Source organism: Indicator indicator, chromosome 5, assembly GCF_027791375.1.
Source record: "Indicator indicator isolate 239-I01 chromosome 5, UM_Iind_1.1, whole genome shotgun sequence".
Lineage (NCBI taxonomy): Eukaryota > Metazoa > Chordata > Aves > Piciformes > Indicatoridae > Indicator > Indicator indicator.
Genome location: NC_072014.1, coordinates 4,982,836 through 5,010,835, shown reverse-complemented (window position 1 = coordinate 5,010,835; position 28,000 = coordinate 4,982,836). Strand labels below are relative to the sequence as shown.

The following is a 28,000-nucleotide window of genomic DNA, read 5'->3' as shown; positions in this document are numbered from 1 at the left end:
GTAAAAATGAACGTAGGAGTCGCCCACAGCGAGGTAAATCCAAACACGCGGGTGATGAACAGTCGCGGAATGTGGCTGACCTACGCGCTGGGAGTCGTCATGCTGCACATCGTCTTGCTCAGCATTCCTTTCTTCAGCGTCCCTGTTGCCTGGACCTTAACAAATGTGATTCACAACCTGGTAAGCACCCCCTCTTGTGTCAAAATTGGAAAAGCTGTTTGTATGTATTAATTTTTTATAGCAGGAGAAGAGAAAAATGGTCAGGCTGTATGGATAATGAATTCCAGCTAGCCAAAATGCAACCTCTACTTGGCTTATCCATTGTTAAATGTGTTGGTGAAATGCTATGTGATCACTTTGGGTTTAAGCACAAAAGACATGAAACACACCTTACATAGCTTATGTATTCTTTTAAAGGGCTTTTAATTAAGCTAGAATCTTACAGGCATAAATCCATCATGCCAACTGACTTCCACAGTGCTTTATATATTCTTATGCTATTAATAAATGTTTATGTTTATTATTATTATTATTACAAAGAAACATTGTATGCTATGTTATTATTTATAATAGTGTATTATGTATTATTATATTTAGTAAGCATTGCTTGCTGTTGTATTGCTTGTATATTATGTTACTCAACTGTGCTGTATCCATAAAATACATTGCAGTTTTAATTCTTGGATATTATCTACTAATGTTTCTACATACATTGTTATTATCCCAAAATGTTTCATGTCAGCACTTGACCTGCTTCCTTGGACAGAAACATTTGTGTTCTTTTTCTCCTTGCTTTGATTTGTGGTCAAGCTAGCTAAATTTTAGCTCAGAATGACTTTAGCATACAGCTGAAGGCTATAGGTTATAAGGAACCTTTAAAGGTCATCTAGTCCAACCCTCCTGCAGTCAGCAGGGACATCTTCAACTAGAACAGGTTGCTCAGAGCCCCAAACAACCTGACCATATATGGTTTCAGAGATGGGACATCTACCAACTGTCTGGGCAACCTGGGACAGTGTCTCACCATCATCAGTGTAAAAAAAATTCCTCCTTGTATCTAGTCTAAATCTCCCTCTTTTAATTTCAAACCATCACCCCTTGTCCTGTCACAACAGGCCCTGCCAAAAACCCTGTTCCCAGCTTTCTGACAGGTGCCCTACGGCACTGAAAGGCCACAAGAAGATCTCCCTGGAGCTTTCTCTTCACAAGACTGACAAAGACCAACCCTCTCAGCTTGTCCTCACAGCTGAAGGCTTCCAGCCCTTGGATCATTTTGATCTCCTCTGAACATGCTTGAACAAGTCCACATCTTTTCTGTGCTGAGAGCTCCAGAGCTGGACGCAGTACTCCAGGTGGAGTCTCACCAGAGAGCAGTGCTATAATTTTGTTGTAATCATTTAAAGTAATGCAAGTCTCAGAAAAGAGGGCCATAATCCAGCAGTTTGTCATCCTTGAGCTTTGCTAACTCAGCTCTCTGAGATGAACAGCAAAGAAATCTTGATCAAAATATAGCTTCTTCCTTATTTAGGAGAACTCTAGTTCACTTTAAAGACTGAGCTTGGATACTATCCTCCTGAATCTTTAAAAAAAACCCATGATTTTGAATTTTAGTTAATTTTTTTTATGTTTGTAGGTGGGTTTAAAAATAATAACGGCATTTTAAGCCTCGTTAGGGCATTTTGTACATTGTCTTTGACAGCGTCAGATGGGCAGAGACAAGAATGACTTAGTATTTCTCAAACACTTTAGCAAATCATTGCAAGGAGCTACAATGACAACAGGGATGCGAAGATTCACTGGCAAGGAGTCTTCTAGTGGAGCTCTGGAAGATGAATATAACACTAGCAAATGAACATAAGCTGCACTTTTGTATATTTCAACGGTTTTGTTACTTTTTCTTTTTGGAAGTAAATCCCTGAATGGTTTGACAAATCAAAAAATCTTGTGTTTCCACAAATGGAAAAACTTAGCTGACCTTGAAAGTGGTGTTGGTGGTCTTTCTACAAGTACTGGTGTGAAATGTGGCATGTAAGTAAGCATTTGGATCTGTCCTAAAAGTGCTTTTTGGTTAAGCTATTGAAGCAGATGCTGCAAGCATCATAAATCAAAGATTTAATTAAGCAAATTAATTCTCTTAGGTTTATAGGCCTTTGGCAAGGGGGCCTATATTAGAAAAAAAGGTGGAAGAAGGCATGAAGTGACTTGTTCAAATTTCACCTCTATTATAGGAATTCAGAAGAAATGTATTTGGTTTGGGGTTTTTTGTTTGGTTTCTGGGTTTTTTTTCATTAAAAATCTTTATATAACAGTTTCTCTGTATGCATCAAAAAGAACCCAAGAGAAAGAAAAGGACATCTTTGGTATTTCCTGGCCAAGACTCATGCTTGGAGTTGGTGTGCTCTCTCTGTTAGAGAAAACAAGTGTTTGTGAAAACTGGAGGAGGGCAAACTGCCCTGTGTGAAATCGGAGGGTTCAAAGTGATCTCTAACAGAGCAGTCGTGGCAATCTCCCATCAAGCAGTCACAAAGTCCGGTGTGGTGAAGATGGTCACAGAGCTGGAGCACCTCCCCTATGGCGGCGGCATGGGAGAGTTGGGGCTGTTCAGCCTAGAGAAGAGAAAGTTCCAGAGAGACCTTACAGCAGCCTTACAGTACCTGAAGGGGGCCTACAAGAAAGGTGGGAAGGGACTTTTTACAAGGGCTTGGAGTGACAGGATGAGAGGGAATGGATTGAAGCTTGAGGAGAGCAGAGTTAGACTGCAGATTAGGAATAAATTCTTTGCAGTGAGGGTGGTGAGACACTGCAACAGGTTGCCCAGGGAGGTCATGGATGCCCCCTCTGTGGAGCTGTTGAAGGCCAGGTTGGATGAGGCCTTGAGCAACCTAGTGGGAGGTGTCCCTGGCCATGGCAAAGGGGTTGAAACTAGATGATCTTTAAGGTCCCTTCCAACCTAAACTGTTCCATGAGTCGATGAAGGAAAAGCAGCCAAGAATGGACAGATGGTATTGCACTGGTAGCTGGTGTTCCAGCTTCTGAGAGTTTGAAGCTGGTGGGGGACTGAGCAAGCTTTTGAAAGTCTTCTTGCAATATTGCCAGTATTTGTAGATAGAATTTTGCTTTGTACAGCCTCCACCTCATAACTCTGTTAACAACTGTTAGGAAAGAGTTATATGTAAATATACATCAGCAGCCCTAAAATTGTTAAAATTCTGTTGGTTTCACACCATTTTTACCATCTGATGTAGAAGACACAGCAATGGATTGGATGTCACATAGACCTAGGCTGAAACTCTGACTGTAGCACTGTCTATACATCCTCAAATCACTTGTCTCTTCCTTCCTCTTCAATGGTTTCAGGTTTGCAGCACTTCTGGTTGGGAATTCATTTTCTCTCTTTTTTTTTTTTTCACAACACCTTGACCAATGCAACAGTTACAAAAATCTAAAGCTCAAAGTGCTCCTTTTTTCTCTTTTCCAGGGAATGTATGTGTTTTTACATGCAGTAAAGGGGACTCCTTTTGAAACACCTGATCAAGGGAAAGCTAGGCTGCTGACACACTGGGAACAGCTGGATTATGGAGTACAGTTTACATCTTCAAGGAAATTCTTCACAATCTCTCCTATCATTCTGTGAGTTCCAATCTGTTATCATGGAATAATTGAATTGTCAAGCTAGGATTTAAAAGCAGCAGCAAAACGGGTTGGGAGTCACATTCTAAAAGCATTTTCTCTCTTTCTTTGGCTTGTTTGTTTCTTTCTACGTCATGGATGTAGGAGTAGGTATTTACAAGCCATATCATCAACAACCTTTCTTCTTGCACCACTTGACACTCCACATACTGAGGTCAAAGTTTGTAAACAGTTATTAATGGGCAGGTTTTAAAGGTCATAAATGCTGTGAGGAAAACTTACTGCTAACTCTTGAAGTTCTTTTAACATTGTGAAGCTGCAAAGATTGAAAGTCTAAGCTTCTTCAGCACACAGCAGCATTTACTAACCCTTTTGCAACTTGTGAGTTAGGAGGAGCCCTCATTTTATGGGGTCCAGGCCTTTGCATGTTGTTTTTGCCTTGTAAAGGTTGTCTTCTGTGTACTTGAGTTACGTAAGAAATGTATCACTGCCTGTCTTTGTTGACACGAGTCTGGTGGTGTAACTGAAGGAAATCAGATCCGTTTTTCACATCTGAAAAGTCTTTCTGTTTTCCACACAAGGAAGTTGTCCACTTGTATAGTGGAGTGGGGAAGATGCTGCATTGTGTTTAGAAAGTTGGGTCACAAGTGATAGAAACTGAAAACAAACAAAAAAAATCTATATAAACTCCTCCAAAAAAATCCTCTTTCTTGAAAGGTAAGCTTCCTACTTCCTAGCAGTAAGATGAAATTATTGGCTGAAAGCCTGAAGGAGTTGGTAGTCAGTTGGGTTTTCTTGCAGCTGAACAGGTTGTGACCTAGCTTTAAAACATGCTGGAAGCATCTGATGGATGGGAAGTATTTTAAAATCATGGCAGCCACAGATGTGCTCAGCAAAAATGATTTTTGCACTGAAAATTGTTGAATGCTTTGTCACTGATCTTGCCAGGGTAGCATAACTGCTGTCATTGAGCACCACTGAAAAGAGCCCAGCTCCATCCTCTTGCCCCCTGCTCATCAGCATTGAGCTGATCCCCTCAGTCTTTTCTTCTCCAGGCAAAACAGCTTCAGCCTCTCCTCATCAGAGATGCCCCAGTCCTCTCATCATCTCTGTAGCCTCCAGTAGTTCCCTGTCCTTGAACTGGGGAGCCCAGAACTGGACCCAGTACTGCAGATGTGAAGCAGTCAGTTGTTAACCAGTAAAATCACTCCAACTGCTAAAGCACTTTTGTCAGCTGTGCTTTGTTTATTTTTCAGTCAAGGCTGTCACTAGCTAAGCTTGCTCCCTCTTCTCCCACAGGTATTTCCTGGCCAGTTTCTACACCAAGTATGATCCAACACACTTTATCCTCAACACAACCTCCCTCCTGACCGTGCTTATCCCCAAGCTGCCACAGCTGCATGGCGTTCGAATCTTTGGCATCAATAAGTATTGAGCAGCAGAAGATTTGATACTGACTGCCCCTGACATGGCTCCTGTGGTTCCTTAGGTGAAGGAAATGAGTTGCCTGCTGTGCTGTGGATTTAATCTTACTCAGTGAGAGATGATTTTCCGTCTGAGACGCAAATCCTACTTCCCACAGCATTGTCTGGGATGAAAATTGAGTTTATAAGAACCAAAATGAACCGAAAACCTCCAGAAGAAAGATTTCTGTGAAGAAGTGGGCAGGTCCAGCTCTAAAGCGTGATCCTCACTAAGACTGTATTATGTCTGGCTGATGCAAATGACTCGTAAGGAAGATGTAAGCAACAGCTGCAATGGGGAGCAGCATTTCGCCTGAAAGGGAGAGCAGTATTTCTCAAGTAGCCAGTCAACCATAACACAGATAGTAAGGTTAGGTGTAAATCCAGGATCCTGGATGCCAAGGACTGGTGAGGCTGCACTCTGGGAGTGAAAGTAGCTTCTCTCTGCTGTATGGGCTGTAGGTGGTTGTGCTTATTATTTTGTTGTAAAGGTCTGTCTCACAGTGACAGCTACCATAAACTGATGGTGTAAGTCATGCCTTATCTGCTCTTGTGATTATTTTGTCACAAAGAAAGTCCTTCACTGCCAGCTCAGGGGATTTCTACATCCACTTGACGGCTCAGTCCATGTACACTTTGACAGGCCACCACTGTTGAGTCAATTTCATTTTGCTCTCCAGGAGACTGACTTTTCTATCCATAAATGGGACAGCCTGGAAATCTGAAGTTTCTCTTAAAGTGTGGATTTTTGACTGTTTTCTCTGGTACTTAACTGCTGACTTTTATTCTTCATTGATTGAGAGGCCTACAATGGTGAGGGAAAGGGTTGCTGCTGTGTAGAAGAGTCACTGGCAGAAGACATAGAGAAGCTCTGTATAGGCTGTAAATTAGGATAGAAGCCAAGATGAGCAGGCAAATCCCAGGGTCTAACTTTATGCTTTTGCAGATAAAAGCAAAGATAATTTGCATGTCTTAGAAAGGTGGAGGAATGCTGTGGTTTCAGGGTACTGTGTAGTACAGAGTAACCTTGCAGATAATCAACTCTGGAACTAGGCTGACAGAGGTATGTTTACAGCTCTGAGCACTTAATTCTCTGTCTTGAAAAAACGATTAATTTGTAAGTCTGCCATATGTCTGCCAGCCAAAACCAGTTTGGATTTAATAGAAGACTTCAATGTAAGATTTAATTTACATTTTGGATGCAGTGGCAGCCAGTGAGCTGGAAAAATAAAATAAAGAAAAACCCCTCAGTGGCCTATTTCTTGTATTGCTGGGAGAATTTTTTGTCTGTTTACCTTCTTCATAAAGATACTGTTAAAAGAAAAAAAAGTTGTGGGCTATGGATTTTTTTTTTTAATTGGAAATATATATTTGTGTTATTTGTACTGAAAATGACAACAGGCTGCTTTAAGTAGTGACCATCACAAGGCTGTGCTGGATTTTCGAAAATCACTGTTTTGTGAACAAGTGACAAGGATTGGGGTGAGGTGAGGGTGGGTCTCTTTGCCCTAGCAACAAGTGAAAGGACAAGTGAGAATGGGCTCAAGATGAACCAGGGAAGGTTTAGGTTGGATACCGGAAGAAACTTCTTCACTGAAAGGGTTCTGAAACACTGGAATAGGCTCCCCAGGGAGGTGGTTGAATCCCCATCCCTGGAGGTGTTAAAAGAGGCAGAGATGTGGTGCTGAGGGACACGGTTTAGCACCAGACTTAGTAATGAGTTACATAACGAATGACTCGACTACCTTAAACATCTTTTCCAACTGAAACAATCCTACGTTTCTGCTCTATGATTTTAAGGACCCGGACCGAATGTACCGACGCAGACCTGCGGTGAAGTGCTTTGGGCAGTACCGGAACACCCGGTACCAGGGCAGGGTCGCCTTGGGGAGGGCTGTACGAAGCGCGATTGAAACGCTCTCCTACGACCGTCAGCTCGCAAGGAGACAGGAGCGGAGCGTCCCTTCCAGACTGGCCACTCCGCGCTTGCGCCGGGCCCGGGGCGGCCCCGGAGGAGCCGGTGGGCGGGAGCGTCGCGGTGCACGGCGGCCGTGGCTCCAGTCTGCGCCGCTGGCTTACTGGCTACGCCTAGCAGTGCGGGCCTGAGCTGCCCGGCCCGGCGGGCGCTGGGAAAAGCGAGGGCGAGCAGCGGGCGATGGCGGTGAATCGCGACCCGAAGGTACGCTGCGGGTGCGCGGAGAAGCGGGCGGCGCTGCCCTGACGCCGGCCTGGGGCGGCTCCGAAGGCCTTCGGAGGGTGGAAGCGAGCCTTGGACGCTGAAACAGCGAGGAGGGAGCTTAGAGACGGCGCTGCTGGCAGCGTGGAATCGGACTGTGCGCGGCGGGCACATGGGGCGAGCTCGCCCTGAGGTGCTGCGGGCCAGAGGCTCACGGTGTGTCCCTCCCTTAGGGCCACAGAAAGTGCAGCAAGAGTGGGTGAAGAACTCTCTTGAAGCGTGTTAAGGTAAAGTGAAGACATCAGCTCCCGACTCTCAAATTGTTTTGGTTTACTTAGGGTCTTAAGTATCGTGCGTGTGTATTGGTAACTTTAAAATTAATCCCCCCTCCCAGAAAATCAGACCAGAGCACATGGGTGAAAAGCCTCCAGAAATAATCAACTGCACAGCTCTGTTGTAGACGCAGCTACCAGATAGATTGTGAACAATGAGCAGCATTGCTAAAAGCCTTTTGAAATCAGTCAAACGCGGGCGGGCGGTGTGGCTGAGGAGCAGAAGCTCTGCTTGCTGTGGAGAACAGCATCTTCGGCAGCTGGTGCTGGGAATCGAGACGAGCTGCGATGATACCGGCGCTGCCGTGGTGGACGATGCTGGGAACGTGCTGGGAGAGGCCCTGCACTGTCAGAAGGAAGTCCATTTACAGTAAGAATATGCTCTGCAGTCAAAATAAACTTCTCTCGGGGGCTTTCCACCTTACCAGTGATGTTATTCTTACTTGTAGTATGGTCCATCTAGAGGTTCTGTCTTCTCCAGAAAACTCAGTGAGAAGTGGGCAGGTGTGTATCCCTAGGGCCACAATACATCCTACTTGAGATGTTACTGATGGGTGAGGAAAGACATGCTCTGCATTTAAGAAGTTTCCTCCAGTGTTTTCTTTCCAAAAGAGCCAGGTTACTTACCTAGAGGGATTTAAAGGTGAAAGAATTACTACTTTTAAAACCACCAAATGGCTGTTTTCTTTTAAAGGAAAGTTCATAGAATGATAGAATCATAGACCAGCTAAGGTTGGAAGGGACCTCAGAGATCATCTGCTACAACCCTCCTGCCATGACCAAGGGATGCCTCTCAAAAGTTAGTCAGATATAGGTGTTGGTGGCTAAGTACATGAACTGACAGGTGAGGGCTTGTGAATATTAAGGTGCAGGCACTGTTTTGGAATAGCATTGAGGTACATTTAGGAGGCATCTGTACCAAAAAAGGGCAAGTCCCATCCTTTTCTGACCTCAGTGTGGTAATCTTGCTCAGTGCAGAGATGCCTTTTACACAGCATTTGAGAACATGTCAAGGAAACAGGCAGGTTATAGCAAGGTTGAGAAGAGTTTGAAATCTATTTTTAGGATAATTTATCTGTTATGACATAAAAATACAATTCTTTGTTTCTACTAGAGCAGGTGGAATAATTCCTGTGGTGGCACAGCAGCTACACAGAGAAAACATTGAGCGAGTGGTACGAGAGGCTCTGAGTGCTGGTGGAGTTTCTGTACCTGAGCTGGCAGCTGTAGCGACCACAGTCAAACCAGGCCTGGCCCTCAGCCTGGAAGTGGGGCTGCAGTACAGCCTGGACCTGGTGAGCAGGTACCAGAAGCCCTTCATACCCATCCATCACATGGAAGCTCATGCTCTGACCGTCAGACTGACACATCACGTGGAGTTTCCCTTCTTGGTTCTTCTGCTCTCTGGAGGCCACTGCATTTTGGCAGTAGCACAAGGGGTGTCAGATTTCCTTCTGCTTGGACAGTCCATAGATATAGCACCAGGCGACATGCTGGATAAGGTAATAACGGCAGGTGGGAATTGAGTAGTGTCTTCTTTTTATTGCAGTTATATGACATTATCGTACTAGCAGCAGCAGCCTGAGGACACTCTCAGTTGTCTTCTGTCTCTGTTTGAAATACCATAGTTTTAAGACATAAGAAGCTGTTAAAAATCTCTGCATGAAATAGACAAAGGATAGATACAAATAGACATGAACCAATATTGAACCCAGCCTCATCAGTGAGGCTCTGAGCAGGCACTGGGGAAGTCCCAGACTGGGCTTAGCAGGACATGGGAACCAAATCCAGGAGCTGGATTCTGAAACCCATGGAATGGGACTGAAGGCAGAATGGACAGAGTTCTCCTGTGACACGAGCCGTTGAAGAGGAAGCTTGACCCTGATGATCCCTGATGAATATGACACCCATGGAATGGAATGCCTTGTTGGTCAGTTCAGGGTCACCTGTCCTGTCCCCTCCTCCCTGTAGGTACTACCTCTGACTTAACTGCACTCCAACATGGGGCACAGCATTCAGCAGTGCCTGTGGTCTGCAGCCCAGCTCTTGGTAGTACCTGTCCCAATCTGCGTTCTCACTGCTAGCAGCAGCCCCGGGCTGTGCGGACATGCCCTGAACTGCAGAAAGTGCCAGCACTGGGCACAGACTGAGCTGAGAAGTCACAGCAGTGAACAGAATTGGTTCTGTTCTAGCTCAAACCAGGATAGGAATGTAATCAAAACTGGTGTGGGAAGTTTCATTGACAGCCATGATACAAAGAGGTTGTATGAACTAGAGAAGGTAGACAGTGATGTTTTAAAGGATACTGTCAGGTCAAAACAACACATATGAAATCATTTATCATCAGTATTTTTGTACACTTTGAAAAGCCTGCTTTGGCTATCAGAATTGAGATTCTGGGCTGCTGAGTACAGCCTGTAAAACTGGCCACCCACAATTCTGTTCTCAAAGACAAGCACAGATGTTTTTAACCAGCATTTGTGTCTATTAATGAAAAAAGTGGGAGAGTGAGTGGGGTTGAAAGTTGAAACAAACTTTATTTCTCCGGCCACAGACTATGGCAGTCAGTGTGTGTTTCCTGTACCATAAAAACTGGGTAATTAGTGTTTTGCTCCAAAACATGTTTGTCCACACTGTTCTAGATTTGCATTTCTAATTACTCCTGAAGAAGAACATCCAGCTGTTGTATGTCTTGATCTTACAGCAGCCTGCTCATAATTTCATCTTGGGTTGGATTTTATGGCATCTGAATTATACTCCATGGACTACAAAGCAGTGATGAAGCTGCAGGAGGAATTGATTGAGCTCTCTGTTACGAGTGGGTTGTGGGTTTGAAATTAGAGAAGAGTAGATTTAGATTGGATGTTAGGAAAAAGTTCTTTACAATGAGGGTGGTTGAGCACTGGAACAGGTTGCTCAGAGAGGTGGTTGAGGTCCCATCCCTGGAGATACTCAAGGTGAGGCTCAACAGGGCTCTGGGTGACCTGATTTAGCTGAGGATGTCCCTGCTCACTGCAGGGAGGTTGGACTAGGTGACTTTTAGAGGTCCCTTCCAACTCAGGTGATTCTATGACTGATTTGTTGCTTCCCTAGGTAGCAAGAAGACTGTCTTTAAGAAAGCACCCAGAGTGCCACAGCATGTCTGGGGGGAAGGCAATAGAGCACTTGGCTCAGAGTGGAAACAGGCATCAGCATACGTTCAGGCTTCCCATGCAACGATACCGCAACTGCAACTTCTCTTTCTCTGGACTTCAGAGCCTGGTCAATAAAGCCATCATAGAAAAAGAAAAAGAAGAAGGTATTTTTAAACAAAGCTGGATATAAACCGTGGGTTTGATACCCTTCATGCTGATCTGTGCTCAGGCAAAACCCTTTGCTGGTGTATTTTTATAGGTATTCAAGAGGGTGAGATCCTCTCCTGTGTGCAGGATATTGCTGCTGCTGTACAGCATGTGGTGGCTGTTCACATTTTCCAGCGGACATATCGAGCCATGCTGTTCTGCATAAAAAATAGCATACTGTCAGCAAAAAATGCAGCTTTGGTAGGTAAACTTTGGGGGTTTTCTCCATTTTCTATTCTACTGAAGAACAGATGCCTTGTTGAACTTCCCCTGGCCAAGTGAGGAAGATGTCAGTATATATGACACTTAAAATAGCAAGACTGAGATAATAGCTGTATAAATATTTACAATAAAGTCTTTCATAGTTTGGTTTTAAACTAGAAAGATATTTTCTTCCCATCTAATCTGATCTTCCATAACATTTCAGGCTATATAATTTGACCTAGTACTCTCCAATACTTGACAGCTAGAGAGATATGACTCTCTGATCCAATGAGTCCAGCAGTTGGACTGAATGATCTTAGAGGTGTTTTTCAGCCAAAAGGATTCTAGGATTCTATGCTTTATTCAGAAATGTCTTCTAGCATAGTAATGTCACGTAGCATACACTTATGTTTTCATCTTCAAAGATGTGTTTTAATCTCTTAATAAATGCATTATTTATTGCTGTCATCTGATAACCTTTTCTTAAAGAAGAGAAGGCTCCACAGAGACCTTAGAGCAGCCCTCCAGTACCTGAAGGGGGTTACAGGAGAGCTGGGGAAGGGACTTTTTGCAAGGGCTTGTAGTGATAGGATGAAGGGCTTTGAGCTGGAAGGGGTGAGATCTAGACTGAATATTAGGAAAAAATTCTTCACAGTGAGGGTGGTGAGACACTGGAGCAGGTGGCCCAGAGAGGTTGTGTATTCCCTCTCCCTGGAGGTGTTGAAGGCCAAGTTGGATTAGGCCTTGAGCAAACTGGTCTAGTGGAAGGTGTCCCTGCCCATGGCATGGGGGTTGGAACTAGATGATCTTTAAGGTCCCTTCCAGCTCAAACCATTCTATGATTCTATGAAATAGGATGTAAGTTGAGCGTGACCCATCAGTACTTCTGAGTCAATGCCTTTTTTCTTCTGGAAACTGCTCTCAGGTTGTGTCAGGAGGAGTTGGAAGCAATCAGTACATCCGAAAAGGTCTGCAGGCTTTGGCAGATGCAAATAATTTTGCTTTTCTGTGCCCTCCTCCGAGACTGTGCACCGATAATGGCGTTATGATCGCATGGTGAGAGCTGCTTCTCTTTGCATGTGTTTCTCTGATGTTCTGTAAATGCTGACAGCAAAGTGAAGAGCTTCTGTCTAATGTGACTGAACCACATACATTCAGGTAGTCAGGATGTACAATTTTCACACCATTGCTTTCTTGCTTAGGAATGGGATTGAAAGGTTACGTGCAGGCCTTGGTGTTCTACACAGTACTGATGGCATCCGCTATGAACCCAGGTAAGTGACTCACTTCATCCGTGGACCCTTGCTTCACTTATTCACCATGGTCAATGAAAGGGGAAGGAGGTGTAGACTAAAAAGCATAGCTGAAACTAATGAGGAGTGTCTTTGCAGTGCTCAGAATCAAAGAATGTTAGGGGTTGGAAGGGACCTCTAACGATCATCTAGTCCAACCACCCTGCCTGAGCAGGATCACCTAGACCAGATCACACAGGAATACATCTAGAAAGGTTTTGAATGTCTCCAGAGAAGACGACTCCACAATCTCTCTGGGCAGCCTGTTCCAGGGCTCTGTCATCCTCACAAAGTTTCTCCTATGTTCACATGGAACCTTCTCTGCTCCAGCTTGCACCCACTGCCCCTTGTCCTATCACTGGACATCACAGAGCCTGGCTCCATCCTCCTGACATTCACCCTTCACATCTTTATAAACATGAATGATGTCACCCTTCAGTTTCCTCCAAGCTAAAGAGCCCCAGGTCCCTCAGCCTTTCCTCACAAGGGACATGGTCCACTCCCTTCAGCTTCACTCCCCCATCTTTGTAGCTCTGTTCAAGCGGTTCCCTGAGGTCCTTTTTGAACTGAGGGGCACAGAACTGGACACAATATTCCAGATGTGGCCTCACCAGGGCAGAGCTTCCTTTTCAGTGTAGTTGGGAAGTAGAAATGATTGTGCCTGGCATTTGTTTGCTTTGCCTCAGGAACTACAATCACCATGAATCATAAAGTTCTGTGCATTTTCCTGTTAACCATCATGGTATGGGAACATTGGAGCAAGTTCTGCTTTAGTCCACTCCCCTTGGCTTCTCCATCAACATCTAGCAAAGTGCCCCAAGTCTCAAAGTGTGTATTGATAATGAGCAATCAATTCTGAGAAATCAGATGGTATGTCTCCAGTTCTAATACTGCTTCTTACTGAGAATATTGATTCTGCTAATGACTTGTTAGGTTAGATTTGTTCTATGGGTTTAAGTGTGCGGTGTCCCTGCCATGGCAGGGGGGTTGGAACTAGATGATCCTTGAGATCCCTTCCAACCACCTGACAATTCTATGATTCTAAGTAGATCCTTGGCTTAAGGCAAAACAAAATTCTAATATTTCAAAAGTACCAGCTGGGCTTACACTTGGAATTTTGTTCAGGTTTTCCCCCTTCCCAGGTTAACCGACTTGGAAGGTCTCAGGACAACAGCAAAAAAAATGTATAATTGTCACTTGAAAAACAATAAATTACTCCTCTCCAAAACTCACTTGCTTTATTGATACAGTGGAGGATGTTCCTGGTCACTTCAGGGGGCTGGACTAGATGACCTTTGGAGGTCCCTTTCAATCAAAACCATTCTATGATTCTGTGTATCTATCTCAGTGAATAAAACACTAAGTTTTGTTTTCTGTAAACTATGAAGATTATCACAGAAGTAAATATCTTTGGATCTGTATAATGTCATGCATTCATCAGTGAAATGTAAAATTAATTATCAATTAAAATCAGAATCTAAATAACACAATATTCCCAAAAGATGGCTTTGAATTCCCACATATGTTTCCTGAGTTTGGAATGGCTACAAATGCAAACATTTCCTCAGTGTAAAGACTTTTTAGGTAGGCCTCAGATGGACCATTGTAATAGTCACACAGTCTTGCAGTGCAGGGTGTGTGCAGAACTCCTGCAGTTCCACTGTAAACCAGGTCTGTGAACCTGTACATTTGTATGATATGGCATAATGTGATTTATTTCTAACAAATGCATCATTCTGGTTGGTTTTTTAGAGCTCCCCTTGGAATTGATATTTCAAAGAGAGTTGAAGAAGATTCCATCAAGGTGCCAAAACTCAAAAAGAAGATACGGTGGTTGGCATTGTAAAAAGTAACTTAGTCAAATAAAAGTAACTATAAATTGTTAATAATAATAAAAAAAAAAAATCTGTGCTGTTACATTTACTGACAGTATTTGCTTTGCAATTGTTGAAGATCACTTGCCAGAGAAATAAAAGCTGTGTGGAGTCACCACGATTCCAGTTACTGTTCCTCAAATGTCCAAGACTTATAGATGTTAAAACAATTAATAATTAAAAGTGCACTTGCTAATAGACAAATGAAAGTATCTCCACTGTTTACCTTATATTAAGTTTTATGTATTTATAATACTATGTTAAAAAATACACATTCCATGACTGAGAGGTCACAGAACATGAAGATGAGAAAGCACAGCTTTCAAGATCTCCATGTGTTTGCTGTGCCACTGCAACTGAATTTCAGCAGTACTCATTTGCTGCTGTCAGAACCTGTTCTTCTAGAATACTGAAATGTTGGTGTATAGGTCTAGTGCCTTTTATCTTTTTGTATAAATGGCTCAGTAAAGTTCATCATGCTGAGATGCAAGTTCTGAGTTTTGATTGTAATGGGTTATTTAACCTTGCCTTTTGATAATCACTATAATATATTTCACGTGTCAAGGCCTCACATGGAGTACTGTGTCCAGCGCTGGAGCACTCAACACAGCAAGGATATGGAGCTGATAGTCCAGAGGAGGGCCATGAAAATGATCAGGGGCCTGGAGCACCTCTCCTACAAGGAGAGGCTGAGGCAGCTGGGGTTGTTCAGCCTGGGGAAGAGAAGGCTCCGGGGAGACCTAATAGTGGTCTTCCAGAACCCGAAGGGGGCCTACAAGAAGGCTGGAGAGGGACTGTTTATGAAGGCCTGCAGGGATCGGACAAGGGGCAATGGCTTCAAACTAGAGATTTAGATTGGATGTTAGGAACAAGTTTTTTTACCATGAGGGTGGTAGAACAGTAGAACAGGTTGCCGAGAGAGGGAGTTGAGGCCTCATCCTTGAAGATGTTCAAGGTGGCAAGGCTTTGAGCAACCCGATCTAATGGAGGATGTCCTTGCTGACTGCATAGGAGTTAGATTAGATGACCTTTGGAGGTCCCTTCCAACCCAAACTATTCTATTACTCTACAACTACTCATTGTAGTGCTATTTACTGGAATAAATACTTGATGCATTAAACACCTCTACAGTGTATTGACAGAAAGCAAGATGAGCAGTTTTCTTAAATAATTTAAACATTGCCTCCTGTAGGCCATTGTAAAGTTTTACAGTGCTCAAATAAGGGAAGAAAAAGCCCCTCTAACCCCAGTCTCTGCTTGTTTCCAACTTAAACCTTGGTTTTACAGTGCTTTTGTAAGGGTATTTTTGTATGCTTGAGTTTAAAACATTAAAAAAAGTTCTTATTTTGATGAACAAGGAGGTTTTTTTGTTAATGGGTTGGTTTTTTTTAAAACAGATCTTTGGTTTATTTATTTCCAGAAAAATGTAGCTGTGCTACAAAGAAATGGTTGCACAGGATTCAGCCAGGGGCAACAGGCAGAAGCTAGAACACAGTAAGTTCTACCTAGCCCCAGCTCTCGCAGCTTGACCCTAAAGGGAGGTTCTCCATCCCTCTGATCATCTTCATGGCCTCCTCTGGATCTGCTCCAGCAGCTCTATATCCCTCTTATGCTGGGGGCACCAGAACTCTTTTGCAAATGCCAATGTGAAATCAGAAAGGACTTACATCATTCTAAAGACTATGCTATATCATCTATGTTGCTGTGCACATTCCTTACCTCCTACCATCAAATCCCACCACTGGAATGCAGGAATGTTCTCCACCTGGCATATCCAGGACAAAGAACTGAGCCTCATACACAATGCACCACATGCAGCCTAGGAGAAAACAGATTCTCAGTCAGTTGTAAGGATGGTTTCCATCAAAATCCAACTGCTTTTTTTGAGGGCAACACTGTCTTTATGATCAAGGCATCTTGTGCCAGCTTGCCCAGTTAGCAGCAAATGAAGCATATTCTGGTGAGAGGTTAAGTACTGAACTCTTTATTAGCCTGGGCTTTAAGAACCACTTAGATAACCAAGCCACAACATAATCTAGACCAACCTTTTAATTCCTGAAGCTTGTTTTTTCCTTATCCCTGATGTTAATTTTAACCAAGTACAATATTCTCTTATCCTTTAGTAGCTGTAAAGACACACATATATATTACAAGTAAACTCGAACCAGGATCTTTAACAAAATGCCTTTTACTGACAACGTCAAAATCAGTTCCCTCACTCTAGACATACTGAAAATGTTGACATTTGCAGTTTGGTCCAAAAAACCCCCAAAACAAACCCAAAGTAGAGGCAGTTCTCTTTCAGTTTTAACACCACAAAAAATTGAAAAAGATATATTTGGTTTTATTTTGTTTGGGTTTTTGGTTTCTCATAAGAGGCAATATGACAACAACCTAAACCACTAAAATTTTAGTATTTAATATATAAAAGCTATAATTTAAACATGTAACAAGTCTACAAGATATATCTAGAAGATATATCAAATTTGAATTAAAAAATAGAAATTTTGCATTTTTCTTAGCAGAATAAGGCTGAAGACATTTACTTACATTTGGGCTTTCCACCTTCTTTTCAAACCCTGGTAAAAATGGAATCCAAGCTCATTAACCTCTGGTACTGTATATTCCTGCAGATAGCTCTAAGCTTCTCCAACAAGCTTTAGCTGACAGGCTAAGCTCTGCTGCAGTCCAGTATGTTATCCTCAAAGGCTTCTGCTGATCTTACCACATTGGTGAACCTATTTTTCAAAAGCGTCAAACCTAAATGCATTTTCAAGTAGCTCAAGTGCCAATTTCAATAGCATATGCCCAGCCACAAGGACATGTATTGCAAATAGCACAGCTGCACCACCAGTGCTCTGCTACACAAAGGAAAAGCCCTTGGACTGAATTCAGTGTAGGTGACAGACTGGATATATTCAATATGCTTTTTATGAGACTGACATCAACAGGGAAAGGTGGGGGGAAGCCAGCGTGGTGGACAAGAACCTGGACATGAGCCAGCAGTGTGCACATGCAGCCCAGAAGGCAAATTGCATCCTGAGCTGCATCAAAAGCATGGCCAGCAGGTTGAGAGACGTGGTTCTGCCACTCTGCTCTACTGAAACCTCACCTGGAGGACTGTGTCCAGCTATGGGCCCTCAACACAAGATACACATGGGCCTGCTGGAATGCTTCCAGAGGAGGGTCACCAAGGTGATGAGAGGGCCAGAGCACCTCTCCTACAGATTTAAAGAACTGGGGCTGTTCAGCCTGGAGAAGAGAAGGCTCCAGGGAGAACTTAGCAGCATTTCAATATCTGAAAGGGACCTACATGAGGGCTGGGGAAGGACTGTTTAGAAGGGCTTGTAGTGACGGGACAAGGAGCAGTGGTTTGAAACTGGAGCAGGGCAGACTTAGTTTGGACATCAGGAGGAAGTTCTTTACAAAGAGAGTGGTGAATACTGGAACAAGTTGCCCAGAGATGTGGTGGAGGCCCCATTACTGGAAACATTCAAGGTCAGACTTGATGGGGCCCTGAGCAAACTGATTTAGTTGAAGGTGTCAACGTTGACTGCAAGGGGGTTGGACAAGATGACTTTTGAGGGTCCCTTCCAACCCAATGTATTCTGTGACTTAATCCTCCCTTCCCCAAAGCTTCCCTCCTCCCTCACAGAAGATACATTCCTAGCAAGTCTCTGGCCCAAGCACACATCTACATGTATTACTGTGATAATAATGTCCAAGTTTGTAAAAAACCAGACCAAAGATTCTAAGAAAACTCCAAAGATTTACTAAATTTGCATATAAAATAAATGCAGCATCTCAAGATCTGGTCTTATAATTCATCTACCAACAGTAACTTCAGTCTGCTGCAGATGTCAGATGCTTTTTCTCTGCTGCTCTCCAGTTTTGCAACCCGAGATCCAAACTGTACAGCCCTTTTGGGCAGAATGGTGGAGGCTGTGAGGCCAAGCTCCTTGGCTGCAAGGCGCAGAATCAGCTTCTCACCGACTCCTCGAGGTAAAGTCAAGTCAGCTTTTTCTGAGATGGGCAGAGAACTGAGGAATGACACCACATCTTCATCAAGAAAAGGAAACCTGAAGTGAAAAAAAAAGAGAGATGGGGAAAGTCCCTTTAAAAAACATGTAAAAATAGTCTTGGTTTTCCCCTTTACCATACAGAAATACTTCAAAGTTCAAGCCAATTCCCAACTACAGATGTACCTTACACGTTAGTGTTGCACTACTGAGGGGCAAGTTTCCAAAGCAGTTACACTGTCTTGGAGAAAGAAAACATAAAGACATAAAAAAACATAACTGGAAGAAGCTTGATTTAAGTTAGACATTAGGAAAAAATTCTTCCCAATGATGGTGGTGAGATGCTGCACAGAGTAGTGGTGGAGGCTCCAAGCCTGGACGTGTTCAAAGCCAGATTGGATATGGCCTTGAGCAACTTGATCTAGTAGGTGGCATGGGGTTGGAACTAGCTGATCTTTAAGATCCCTTCCAACACAAACCACTGTGTGATTCTATGACAATATAATCATGTTTAAACTTAGAAGCCTAAAAGTTTGCCAAAGTCAACAAACAAAAGAGTAAGAGCAAGCATGGGGAATATTGGGTTTGTACAAAACAAAAATAAAGAAAGTCAGAAAATAAAATTGAACAGTAGTTTTAAAGGAACACTTCTCAAGACAACTTCCAAGTATTTAAAGACTCTCTGAAGCTACACTGTCACTTTGAAACCAAAATACTGCCACAACACACTCTGAGAGCATTCTAAATTCCAAGTGTTCCCATCTAACCACGAGCACAATTAACGGCATTGCAACTGGTTTTGTGCTGAACTGAAAATGTGCAACCAAGAACAGATTTGGAAAAACACTGGTACAGATATCACATCAAAAGACCTTTCATGCACCTGAGAGGCCTCTGCTACCGGACAACACCAAAGGAATTCTGTGCAAGTTGGTGGTAGTATGTTGGAAATAAATACAAATCAAATGATTCTTTAACTATTTTGATTCAACAACTTGGAACTGCTGTGCATATCGATCACATCTTTCCTACCTGGCTTCTATGTTGCGTTGTCATTCTCCAAAGCCACTCCCCAAATGACCACACTAGAACTCTTCAAAGTTGTGCAGAAGATCTTAAAATGCTAAAACCATCCAGATTTTGCCAATTTCACAGAATCACCGAATTGTTCTGGTTGGAAGAGACCTTCAAGATCATGGAGTCCAACCATTAAACCATTAATCCGGCACTGTCAGATCCAGAATCACAGAATTTCAACATTTGAAATTTGATGTTCGACTTGCTAAATTTCCTGAAGTAACTCTTCCTCAGAACTACAGGCCACTTTTTAGAAATCAAGAGCCCTCACACCCCAGTACATATTAATAAAACTGCAACAGAGCTTACAGACAATAAAAAGCATAAAGGTTTCAATTAAGTTTGAGTACAATGTTAAAAGCAAAATCTAAGTGGCAATGTTTCATGTTGTTTCATGTTAAAAGAATACCTGGCTTCTTTTCCATGATCACAAATAATCCTGTCATCTCTGCCAAGATTTCTGGAAGAAATGCGATCCAACTCCATTTCAAGTTCTTTATTCAGACCCTCTAAGCCATATTTTTTGAAGCAAACACGATGTCGAGAATAACCAGCAAGTTGCTCATCTGCTCCAATTCCTGAAAGCACAACCTAGGAAAACAAGAGTAAAAGAAACCTTTCTTAGCAACTATGCAAGCTAATCATATGTAACACACCTTGCAGCCAACAAGGCTAATGGAATTCTGGGGTACATTAAGAACAGGGTGACCAGTAAGTCAAGGAAGGTTTCTTCCTCTCTACTCTGCCCTAGTGAGGACTGCTGAGTGAGGAGTACTGAGTCCAGTTCTGGGCTCCCCAGTTCAAGGGAAACTACTGGAGAGAGTCCAGTGGATGTTATAAAGATGCTGACAGGCCTGGAACATCTCTGAGGAGGAGAGGCTGAGAGACCTGGGGCTGTTCAGCCTGCAGAAGAACAGACTGAGAGGGGATCTCATCAATTCCGATCAAAAGCATAGACATCAAAAGCATGGAGCCAGGCTCTTTTCAGTGGTGCCCAATGGCAGTAATGGGCACAAAATGGAACTCAAAAAGTTCCCCCTAAACATGATGAAAAACGTACTTCCTGTGAGGGTGCTGGAACCCTGGAGCAGGCTGCCCAGAATGGTTGTGGAGTCTCCTTCTCTGCAGAGATTCCAAACCTGCCTGGACACTGTGTTCCTGGGCAGCTTGCTCTGGGTGACCCTGCTTTAGAAGGAGGGTTGGACTAGATGATCTCCAGAGGTCCCTTTCAGCCCTCACCATCTGGAATTCTGTGATCTTAAATGATTAACTACATCTTAAGAAAAAGAGCTCCCATACACATCTAAACACATTACCTATCATGATGGGATGTCCTTGCGTATTTATAGAGCCTTAAACAGCCTTATCACACTGCTACTTAAATGAGATACACATCACAGGACAGAACTGAATGCAGCTTTTAACCTCAGAACTACACAAGGATTATAATTTATGGAATGATTCCAACATTCTGCCACTGAATTTCAGATGAATATTGGAAGATAGAATGATTCCACATTCTGCCACTGAATTTCAGATGAATATTGGAAGACCTCTGCTGATTTCAGAACTGGTTTTACAGTCACAGGTCAAGCATAAGGCAGAAAGCAAACAAAACTCAGTACCTTTGCAGGACTTTTATATGGCTTCAGTTCTCCTTGGCTACTAACAAACCCCTCCCCTCTGGAAGCAAACCACATTGCACAGCCAATGCTGTCATCTAAGACTGTATCCAGGGGATAAATCAAGTGATGAATGCATTCTTGTCTCATTTTTTTCAGTTCCTCCAGTGTAACATTAATTTCCACAAAGTTCCAGGTTCTTGAAGGGTTAATGGCTTCCAATTCTTTCAGTCCAGCCCTACCAGTGATTCTGTCAGGAACATCAAAGCAAGACAGGTGGGCACCAGTTTTACCCTCAAGATCTTGACAACTTTCTTGATGACAAAGCAAATCAAGCTGCACTTCCTGTCTGGCATGTTTTTTAGTGGGACCTTTTTGTTCTGCTTGTTGTTTGGCCATGAAAGCCACATTGAGAAGATCAATTGGCTCCCCTGAAGGCACGTGTTTATCAGCAAGGGCTGCAATCACCATGGAATCAATGCCACCAGAAAAGAGCACCGCAACATGCGCCTTCCTGCCAGAGGTGCTGGGAAGCTCGCTGGTGTTTCCATCTTCCTCTCTAACGAGAGATAAAACCCGTCTCTTTGTTGCTTCACTCAGCACAGCAGCAAACTGATAGACTAATTTTCTCTTGTGTTCCACTGCAAGAAATCCTTGCAAGGTTTCTACAGAAGCCACATGGGGAATGTTGCTGCTGTCAGTGTCTGGGCACTCACCTGAAGTGCCAGAAGTTGTTTTATTCAAGGGAATAACAGGTGCTGTGAGAAACAGTTTTGATTCATTCATCACAAGATGTATGTGGTCTGGTAAGTCTTTTGAAACTTGGTCCAGAACGTTAATGAATCCTTCTGCTGCTGCTTTCTCTGTACATCTGTATTTCCATGGAAACAGTGCTAAAGACAAAGATTTAGTTGTTGCACAAACTTTGAGATCAATTTTGAAAATTCCAGATGCTGGGACTTCTTGCCACTGGTTACCTGACTCAGACTGAACACTGACAGAACTGAGACAGAAAGTACTGTCAGCCTCATCACTGAACTGCCAAAGCAAACTACGACGACCAAAATAATCTCTACCAAACCACAAAGTGTGTCTAGATGCTTGGTAATAAATAAAAGACCAGGGACCCCGAAGCAATGAAAAGAGTGATAAAATGTCTGCTTCACTACTGCATAAAGCAAGGTGATGAAACATCACTTTAGTGTCATTCTCTGCATCTCCTACATGTAGTCCACTGAAAATTTCTCCATTCCAAAGGAAAACATTGCTACTGGCATCTTCCAGAGGCTGAGGAGTCACTGGTCCCCTCAAGTGAAGTACATGGCCAGAAAAGAGACACTCATAAAAGGGATCAGACACAGTTTTTATCATTTGTTGGCTGCTGTCTGGTCCTCTTCTTCTAAGACAGCAGAGCATGTCTTCCTTAATGAAGTCACGAATGGCATGTTGGCTACACAAAGTGACAACACAACAAATACCACACATTGTGACTTTGAAGTCAGTTGGACTATTTCTTGATTTTAGTCTTCTCTGAATTTTCCATCTCCTGATGTGTCTTCTTTAATTCATCTAATGTGTCTGTGTAAGAGAAAAAACACACAACAATCAGTTCCATAAACTGGTTAAGTAATTTAAGAGTGTATCTAAGAAATTAGTAACTCCAGCCACTTAAGGATCACTGAATCATAGAACCATTTCAGCTGGAAAAGACCTTTCAGATTACTGAGCTCAACCATTATCTAACTACCAAGACAGGTGCTAAACCACATCCCTCAGCACCACATCTTTGTGCCTTTTAAACACCTCTAGGGATAGAGATTCAGATACGTCCCTCAGGAGCCTGTTCTAGTGGTTGATAACTTGCTCAGTTAAAAAAATAAACAAGAAATGCTAAGGTACAAAGGTGCTTTAGTATTGACATGACACAAACATAGCTCACAGTGGCTTACTCCTCTTGAACTGTACAAAGATTATGCTTTGGTTCTTGTTTTTCACCTTCCAAAGAAAGACACACCACAAATGTAAGGCCCCACTACAAGAGGACAGGGACAGGCTCTTTTCAGTGATGCCTCATGACAGGACGAGAGGCAGTAGACAAAAACTGGAACACAAGAAGTTTCACTTAAACATGAAGAAAAACTTCTTTGCTGCGAGGTTGCTGGAATGGGCTGCCCAGAGAAGTTGTAGAGTCTCTTTCTCTGGAGAAATCCCAAGCCTGCCTGGATATTGCAATTGTAGGCAACCTGCTGTGGGTGGCCCTGCTTTAGCAGGGAGGTTGGACTAGATGATCCCCAGAGGGGATCCCCAGAGGGATCATCTTCCAACCCTTGCCATGCTGGGACTCTGTGATTCTTTAAGAATGAGAGGAACGGCCAATTATTGCCTATGTAACTAGTATGACTTAGACATCGTTAACAGGTGAACTGTCAATTTAAATGTCCATACCATCAAATCAAAGAAAATGAAAGCAGCAATTGTTCATTCCAGAGATAAATTTATACTTCTAATTTTATACATCTAACATTTGTTCACTCATCAACTTTATCATCAATTCGCATAATTTTATAATCCCACAGATCCATTCTTTCAACTACCTAGAGATAGCCTCCAGTTTAACTCGTGATTGTTTTCGTCTTACTCATGCCATGCAACTTTTAGATTTTGTTGGGTTTTGTTGGGTTTTTGTTGTTGTTGCTGTCATGCTTTACAGCTTCCCAAAGGGTGCTGAGTATAGCAGCTCCTCCGTGGGGCTGACATTCCTGCTCTTCCTACATCCTCAGCACTCACTCTTTTATGACGTCCCTGTATCACGGGGAAACACATTCACACTTACCCAGTCCTGAAAAACAAGCGTGTGTCCTAAGTTCTACTTTACATTCCACATACTGACAGCAGTTTTTCATTTTTATATACCTTTGAAATCATGAAGAGTTTTGAAATATTTAACTATTTGATCAACTTTTCCACTGCAAACTTACTTTTGCACTGAGACAGTGTTTCTGTTCGGTCTACAAGGAAGAATATGTTGCTATTGGGTTGCTGCTTATAAACCTTCTGTAAAATAAAATCAAAGCTGCATTAATTCAAAGCAAAAAAACTCTGGCAATCACACTGCAGAAAGCTGATGTAGGACCATAGCGACACCCCTTCACTTTTATACAAGGGTAAGATCTGCCCTGACAACACCAACAGTCTAATGACAACATCAAAAACAGTTAATGGACAAGCTGTAACTATTCTGTTTCTCTTTTCTTCATATGTGAGGGATCACATTCTAGTTTAAAACACAAAAAAAGTAAGAATACTTCTCAAAGCCTTCTGATCAATTCAAACACTTTAATGAAGTAACTCAGACAAAATATAAAAAGGCAAAAAAAGCCCAACAATGCACCAGTGCATATCATCAAATCATTTGGAGGGTGAATTATTCTAACAGCAGACCACAACTATATTAAAAACAATTAAAGACAGTGTTTCTCCTCTTGTCTCTATGCTCATTTCTGTGATGGTAAAGAGCCAAAAGCAAGTTTGTAGATATTTACCCGGTTCTTCTTCAAATTAGAAAGCTCATCAACTACAACCTTCTGCTCTTTAATCTGAAAGGCAAAAGAGGCATTTCGATGTAATTATTAAAAATAAACCTGAATTATAATCCTGGTGGTGAGCATGCTCACTGCTATTTTAAGATAACTCTGTTGCTGTTCTTGGAATAAACCACTGAACAAAAAGTGGAAGTAGATAAAAAAAATTAAATACTTAGGAGCTCTAGAAACAAGTTATCTTGTATGGAATGCCACTCTCCTACCCTCAAAAGCAATCACCACCAGGAAACCAGAGTACATCCCACTATTTACAATCAGAAAAGAAGAAAACGTGCACAGAACTAATAAAACATCGAATACCTTTAGAAAACAAAATTTAGCATAATATCTCCATTTTATTATTACAGATATTCTCCAGATTCAAAATGAAATTAATACCCCAACCCCTCAAACTGTATTAAAAGCATCAGAAGCCTTTTTGTTGCTCTGATGTTTCTCACAGACTTCCTTAGAGGAATCTACCACTCTCTTCCACTGCACTGGCAGAGGTGGCAAGTATTCTCATTTTATTTACCATGACAGCTGTGAAGGCTAAAGAACAATCAGGAGGACAGCAATAAAATCCAAAAAATAGAATATGGTCAGTAGGCTCTTAATGCCTTCTCTCAAAACCAGTATAGTTTTCTTAGTTCTTCCTTTGCGTCTCCTGGAATTGTTGTAACAGTAGAAAGCTGATACAGTGCTAGGTTAGCCAAACTGAAGGTGGCACAAAGAAAAGACAACTTTTCCAACAGCTACATCAGTGGTTTATATCGACAGCTCAAACAGGTGAAAGAGCAGCATCATCCACTTCTGTTTGGCAGAACCTGCGATACTACTATGTGGTAGCTTTACAGCTTCCCAGGCAATCAAAGCCATCACTGACTTTATACAGTAGGGTCATACGGAAAGGAGGCCATTTTTTGAGGGAAAGCAACAGGACGCCACAAATGTCATACTAACCAAAGCTCTTAGCACCATGGAAAGCAGAACAGAGTATGAGGAGTGCCAACTTCTGTTACTTAAATTCCTGGGGACTTTTTGAGCAGATAGGGCTGGATTAGATGCTCAAGGAAAAACTTCACCGCTACTCACATGACATTTCAGGCTCAGCTTGGAGCAGTGAGAACCAATCTGACAGACAAGAGAGCTGAGATAAACCCACTACCCCTTTAAACCCACTATCCCTTGGCCTACAACAATCCCTGACAGGCCGTTTCTTCACACTGATCACACCGGAGAAATCACAGGGCCGCCATCCCCTGCCACCACGGCCCTGGGCACGACTCAGCCTGCCCCAAAGATCTGAGAGCACCGCGGCGAGGGGACACACACAGAGACAGGGCCGCGGCCGGGCCCTTCCGCCCAGCCGCAGGCCGCTTCGCCTCACCCTCCGGCTCAGCTCCTCCTTGTGGCGCAGCCTCAAGCTCCCGCTCTCTCCTTCCTTGTCCTCTTCCTCCTCCTGAGCCCAGCGGCCCGCCATCCCCCCGCGGAGCGCGGCCCGCCAGACCCCACGGCCCCAAGCGCACTGACAGCAGCGGCCGCGACAAAACCGCTGACACGCCCCACGCGGCCGGGCGCGCGCAAAGCGCATGCGCACAGCAGGGCCGCCCGGAGCGCCAGTCGGCGCGCGCCCCCGAGCACGCGCGGGGCTGATAGGCGCGAGCGGGCGGGGCGGGGTCTGTGCCTGTCACAGCTGCTGCGGCCGTCCGTGGCGGTAGCGGATGAAAGGGTTCGTCCGTGCTGCTGCTCTGCTTTGCATGGGTGCCACGGGGTCTGTGTCCCTGTCAGAGGTTTCCTAGGATTCGAACACTCCTACTCGCTTTGAGCTGTCACCCTGTCCGTGAGACCTGGCGCAGGCAGGAGTGATGAGCCCAGGACGGTGGGATGAGGTTCACCAAGGCTGAGTGCTGAGTCGTGCACTTGGGTCACAAGAGCCCCACGAATGCTCCAGTCTTGGGGACGAGTGACTGGAAATTGCCTGGCGGCAAAGGCTCTGAGGGTGCTGGTCGTCGGGTGACCGATGGTGAACCTCTATGTGCCCAGGTGGCTGAGAAGGCAAATAGCATCCTGGCCTGGATGAGCAATAGTGTGGCCAGGAAGACTAGGACAGGGATCATCAAAATCACTCTGTTATGTTCAGCACTGGTGAGGCTGCACCCTGAATACTGGGTTGTTTTGGGCTCCTTACTGCTACAAGAACACTGAAGTGTTGGAACAGGGTCAGAGAATGGCATTGAAGCTGGTGAAGGGTGTGGAGAACAGATATGGTGAGGAGCATCTGAGGGAACTTGGATTATTTAGAGAAAAGGAGGCTGAGAGGAGAACTTCTCCCTCAAAGTGAAAGTTCAAGAAGAAATGGCTTCAAGTGGGAAGGTTTAGGTTGACTATTAGGAGAAACTTTGTCTCTGAAAGGGTTCTCAAAGACTGGAACAGGCTCCACAGTGAGATGGTTGAATTGCCATCCCTGGAGGTGCTTAAAAGACATAGAGATGTGCTGAGGGACATGGTTTAGCACCAAACTTGGTAGAGTTAGGTATGGTTGCACTTGATGATCTTGGAGATCTTTTCTAGCCAAAATGATTCTATGAATATATGTGATGGCATTGGCAAAGTGGCCAAGGTGGAGGGCTGGGAATGGGTCTTGGGGAGTGTGCAATATTGAAGAAAAAAAAAAGAAAACCCAAACGACAACAAAAAGCTAGTGTTTGGAACTGCTTGGTTTGGTGATGAACCTGGACCAGCCTCAGGCAGCTTGCTCTAAAGGCAAACGTTTGCTTTAAGGTATTCTAGAGGAGCTATAAGTGTTTCACCTTATTTTGGTGGTATCCATGGGCTTGGTTGAAATGCCTATGCTGTTGATTGGACTTTTTTGCAGTGACATAGAGTAAGTTTTGCCTCTTAGAAGGAGCATGAAAAAACATCAATTTGGTTATAAGAATATTTAACAATGTAGCAACCTGTAAGTGTTTTGCTTGTTTGCCTTTAACAGAAAGAAAAACTGAGGTTACAGGTTCATAGAAGGTCAGACTTGCTCTTTCCTCCACCTTCAACTGCCCAATTCAGTCTCCACCCTAGCATCAACATGGCTGCTGGTGGGATTGCATGGTGACACTTTGCAGTGTCCCAGTGCTAGGTGATGCTGGCAGTCCCAAAGCAGGTTAGCCAAAGCTGTGGGAGAACTGTCTGGGGGTTTGAGAGGTTCTAGGGCCTGTCCTTCAAACTGTAGAAGAAATACACATACCTGAGTCTCATACAGCAGCTTTGATGGCATTGCTCAGTGTGCTTTGTAGGTTGTCAGTCTTGTTCTGTGGAGTAATTTGTTTATCTCCCAACCCTCTGCTGCCTGAGTGTTTTGCTGTTGACCTGTTACAAAGGTTAATGAATCC

General features: G+C 43.5%; 4 protein-coding genes across 4 annotated transcripts; 2 read left to right on the top strand and 2 right to left on the bottom strand.

Annotated features, from left to right (window-relative positions):
- The first annotated feature begins 3 nt into the window (after positions 1-3).
- On the top strand, positions 4-5,065 carry ORMDL1 (ORMDL sphingolipid biosynthesis regulator 1). Its single transcript, XM_054381126.1, has 3 exons — positions 4-180; positions 3,479-3,630; positions 4,930-5,065. Exons 1-3 carry the CDS (start codon positions 7-9, stop codon positions 5,063-5,065), a joined length of 462 nt encoding a protein of 153 aa, XP_054237101.1. The 5' UTR covers positions 4-6.
- A 2,477-nt stretch (positions 5,066-7,542) lies between these two features.
- On the top strand, positions 7,543-14,456 carry OSGEPL1 (O-sialoglycoprotein endopeptidase like 1). The gene is made up of 7 exons (XM_054380983.1): positions 7,543-7,971; positions 8,716-9,103; positions 10,695-10,899; positions 10,995-11,143; positions 12,072-12,202; positions 12,349-12,420; positions 14,191-14,456. Exons 1-7 carry the CDS (start codon positions 7,757-7,759, stop codon positions 14,282-14,284), a joined length of 1,254 nt encoding a protein of 417 aa, XP_054236958.1. The 5' UTR covers positions 7,543-7,756; the 3' UTR covers positions 14,285-14,456.
- Positions 14,457-18,081: 3,625 nt separating this feature from the next.
- On the bottom strand, positions 18,082-22,515 carry ASNSD1 (asparagine synthetase domain containing 1). The gene is made up of 3 exons (XM_054381071.1): positions 21,034-22,515; positions 19,818-19,999; positions 18,082-18,391 (listed from the first exon to the last, which is right to left on the bottom strand). The coding sequence occupies exons 1-3, from the start codon at positions 22,513-22,515 to the stop codon at positions 18,130-18,132; spliced, it is 1,926 nt and encodes a 641-aa protein (XP_054237046.1). The 3' UTR covers positions 18,082-18,129.
- A 22-nt stretch (positions 22,516-22,537) lies between these two features.
- ASDURF (ASNSD1 upstream open reading frame) lies at positions 22,538-26,094 on the bottom strand. Its single transcript, XM_054381072.1, has 4 exons — positions 26,002-26,094; positions 24,573-24,626; positions 24,009-24,084; positions 22,538-22,608 (listed from the first exon to the last, which is right to left on the bottom strand). Exons 1-4 carry the CDS (start codon positions 26,092-26,094, stop codon positions 22,538-22,540), a joined length of 294 nt encoding a protein of 97 aa, XP_054237047.1.
- Between the last annotated feature and the right edge of the window lie 1,906 nt (positions 26,095-28,000).